Here is a 3,274-nt window from a genome sequence, read left to right as displayed (position 1 = left end):
CACACACACACACAGAGCAGGGGGGCACAGGGACACACACACACACAGCGGGGGACACAGGGACACACACACACACACAGAGCAGGGGGTGCAGGGACACACACACAGGGACACACACAGCCGGGCCCCGCCCCTCGGTCCCTGCACGGGGCGGTGGCTCCGGCCCCTTTTTAACCCGCCGGCCCCAGCCCAGCCCCGCGCCGCCTCCGGAGTCCGGACACTCGGGTAACTCGGCCGGGGAGCCCCTGTCCGGGGGGGACCCCCTGCCCCCCACGGACCCCTGGGGGGATGGACGGGAGGGGACCCCCTGCCCCCCACTGATCCCTAGGGGGGAAGGACGGGAGGGGACCCCCCTGCCCCCCACTGACCCCTGGGGGGGATGGACGGGAGGGGACCCCCCTGCCCCCCACTGATCCCTAGGGGGGATGGACGGGAGGGGACCCCCCTGCCCCCCACTGATCCCTAGGGGGGATGGACGGGAGGGGACCCCCTGCTCCCCACGGACCCCTGGGGGGAAGGACGGGAGGGCACCATTCCCCCCAACTCTGGCGAGGGGGAGACTGGCTGCAGGGGGATGTTTTCAACCCACATGAGCGGGGGGGCCCCCATCCCACCGCTGCCCCCCCAATCTTCCCCCATCGCAGCGTCTCCAGGGGCCGGCTGGGTCTTCCAGCGCTCCCCCTCTGCCCCCCAGACTCGGGGGGGTCCCATTCCATCCCAGCCCCCCCGAGCTGGCGAGGGCTTCGGGCCGGGACCCCCTCCCCCGATAAGGGGATTTATATTTAGCAGCAGCCACTTAGGGACTTATCAGCCCCAGCGGCTCCCGCCCCAAATAGGGGAAAGGAGCCGGGGCTGGGGGAGATAAGGGGCCTCAGGGCAGGGTCCTGCCCAGGCCCCCCGCGCCCCTTTCCCCGCCCCCCTGAGCCCAGACCCAGACCCTGTGCAGAGCAAACCATATTTTTTCCATCTTCTCCTCCCAGCTGTTCGTAGTGAAACCCACCTGCTCCTGATGGCCGACGAGTGAGTAACTTACCTTTGACTTAGTGGGGTCTAGTGGGTAGAGCCCCGGGGGGGGGGGGGGACTGGGAGCCAGGACTCCTGGGTTCTCTCCCAGCTCTGGGAGGGGAGTGGGCACTAGTGGTTAGAGTGGGGGGACTGGGAGCCAGGACTCCTGGGTTCTCTCCCCGGCTCTGGGAGGGGAGTGGGGTCTAGTGGTTAAAGCAGGGGGGCTGGGAGCCAGGACTCCTGGGTTCTCTCCCTGGCTCTGGGAGGGGAGTGGGGTCTTGTAGATAGAGCAGGGGGGCTGGGTGCCAGGACCATGTGATTTTTGAGGGGGTACATCCCTGCCCCCGCTCTGTGCCTCTGTTTCCCCGTATGTCCAAGGGAGAAAATCCCCCTGGCTCGTGGGCCCTGCCAGCAGGAGGCGCCGGAGCGGGGTGTAGATGGGGGCTGCCCGCGCCTAATGGCCATCCATCTTTCTTTCTCTGCAGGGAGGACGTCACCGTAAGGAGAAGCCGGGGGGGCCCCTTTCCCCTGCTACACCCGGGGAATCTCTGGGGCAGCATCATGGGGGGGGCGGGGGGCGGTTCTGCGAGATCAAGGCCACTTTCACCGGCTGCCCCCACTCGGGCCTGGGTCAGAGCCAGTGCCCTTTAGAGGGGACAGACCCTGTGCCCCATTCCTTGCCCCCCTGAGCCTGCCAGTCCCTGCCCTGGGGCGGATGGGAGCCGGCGCCCCCTAGAGGGGACAGGCCCCGAGCCCCATTCACAACCCCCTGAGCCAGCCAGTCCCTTGCTATATTTAATCTCCTGGATGTTGCCGCCCGGTGTCACCCCCATTGTGTCCCCTCCCCCCCACATAAATGACTCCGCCCACTTTCCAAATTTTTCGGGGTCTTTGCCTGTAAGTGGGGGAGGAGGGTTGGGTTATTCCCCCTCTCCGGCTTGCTGAGGCCACCCCGGCACCTCGGTGCCAAGTGGGGTGATGCCCTGACTGCCTTCCTCCCCCAGTACGAGGAGGAGGAGGAAGAGGAGGAAGTGGTAGAGGAGGAGGAAGAGGCAGCCGAGGAGGGGCCCCGAGAACCGGAGCCCACCAAGCCAGCTCCCCCGGCCCGGCCACTGGCCGACGTCCCACCCCTCCGGCGCAAATCTTCCGCCAACTACCGGGCCTACGCGACGGAGCCGCACGTCAAGGTGGGCGCTGGGCCTGGGGTGACATAACCCGCAAAAGGCTCTGGGCTGGGACCCCGAAGTGCTGGGGCTGGTTCCTGGCTCCCCCCCCCCCAGATGCCTCCTTGGTCGGAGAGGGGGAGGGGGGGTTGCAGCTCCCGGCGCGACGGGGCCCTAATCTCGGTCGGGGGGTGGGGGGGGTCCTGAGCTGCTCTCATAATACACCGAATAAAAACCCTCTTGCTTGTTCTAATGCAGAGAAAATCCAAGATTACGGCATCTCGGAAATTACAGCTCAAGGTAATTTCCAGGCTTCCCATCTGGGTGAGGGGGCTGGTGGCCGGGGTCGATGGGCCCGTGGGTGGGTCCGGGAGGAGGCTGGAGGCCGGGGTCGATGGGCCCGTGGGTGGGTCCGGGGAGGGGGCTGGAGGCCGGAGTCTATGGGCCCGTGGGTCGGGTCTGGGGAGGAGGCGGGAGGCCGATGGGCCCGTGGGCCGGGCTTGGGGAGGAGGCTGGAGGCCGGGGTAGATGGGCCTGTGGGTGGGTCTGGGGAGGAGGCGGGAGGCCGGGGTCGATGGGCCCGGGGGTGGGTCTGGGGAGGAGGCAGGAGGCCAGGGTCGATGGGCCCGTGGGATGGGTCTGGGGAGGGGCTGGAGGCCGGGGGCGATGGGCCCGTGGGTGGGGCTGGGGAGGGGGCTGGAGGCCGGGGTCGATGGGCCCGTGGGATGGGTCTGGGGAGGAGGCGGGAGGCCGGGGTCGATGGGCCCGTGGGCCGGGCTTGGGGAGGAGGCTGGAGGCCGGGGTAGATGGGCCCGTGGGCCGGGCTTGGGGAGGAGGCTGGAGGCCGGGGTAGATGGGCCCGGGGGTGGGTTTGGGGAGGGGCTGGAGGCCGGGGTCGATGGGCCCGGGGGTGGGTCTGGGGAGGAGGCGGGAGGCCGGGGTCGATGGGCCCGGGGGTGGGTCTGGGGAGGAGGCAGGAGGCCAGGGTCGATGGGCCCGTGGGATGGGTCTGGGGAGGGGCTGGAGGCCGGGGGCGATGGGCCCGTGGGTGGGGCTGGGGAGGGGGCTGGAGGCCGGGGTCGATGGGCCCGTGGGATGGGTCTGGG

General features: G+C 69.3%; 1 protein-coding gene across 1 annotated transcript; it reads left to right on the top strand.

The window, feature by feature from the left end:
* Window positions 1-994: 994 nt before the first annotated feature.
* On the top strand, window positions 995-2,574 carry LOC135980533 (troponin I, cardiac muscle-like; the record flags this gene model as incomplete). The annotated part of the gene is made up of 4 exons (XM_065580489.1): window positions 995-1,020; window positions 1,491-1,503; window positions 2,010-2,192; window positions 2,427-2,574. Coding segments are annotated over exons 1-4 (355 nt in total), but the record flags the coding sequence as incomplete, so codon positions are not given.
* Window positions 2,575-3,274: the final 700 nt, after the last annotated feature.

This window comes from Chrysemys picta, unplaced genomic scaffold (assembly GCF_011386835.1).
Source record: "Chrysemys picta bellii isolate R12L10 unplaced genomic scaffold, ASM1138683v2 scaf4046, whole genome shotgun sequence".
In the NCBI taxonomy this organism is placed as follows: Eukaryota; Metazoa; Chordata; order Testudines; family Emydidae; genus Chrysemys; species Chrysemys picta.
Note: the sequence above shows the minus strand (reverse complement) of the source record. Positions and strands in the feature narration are given on the sequence as shown.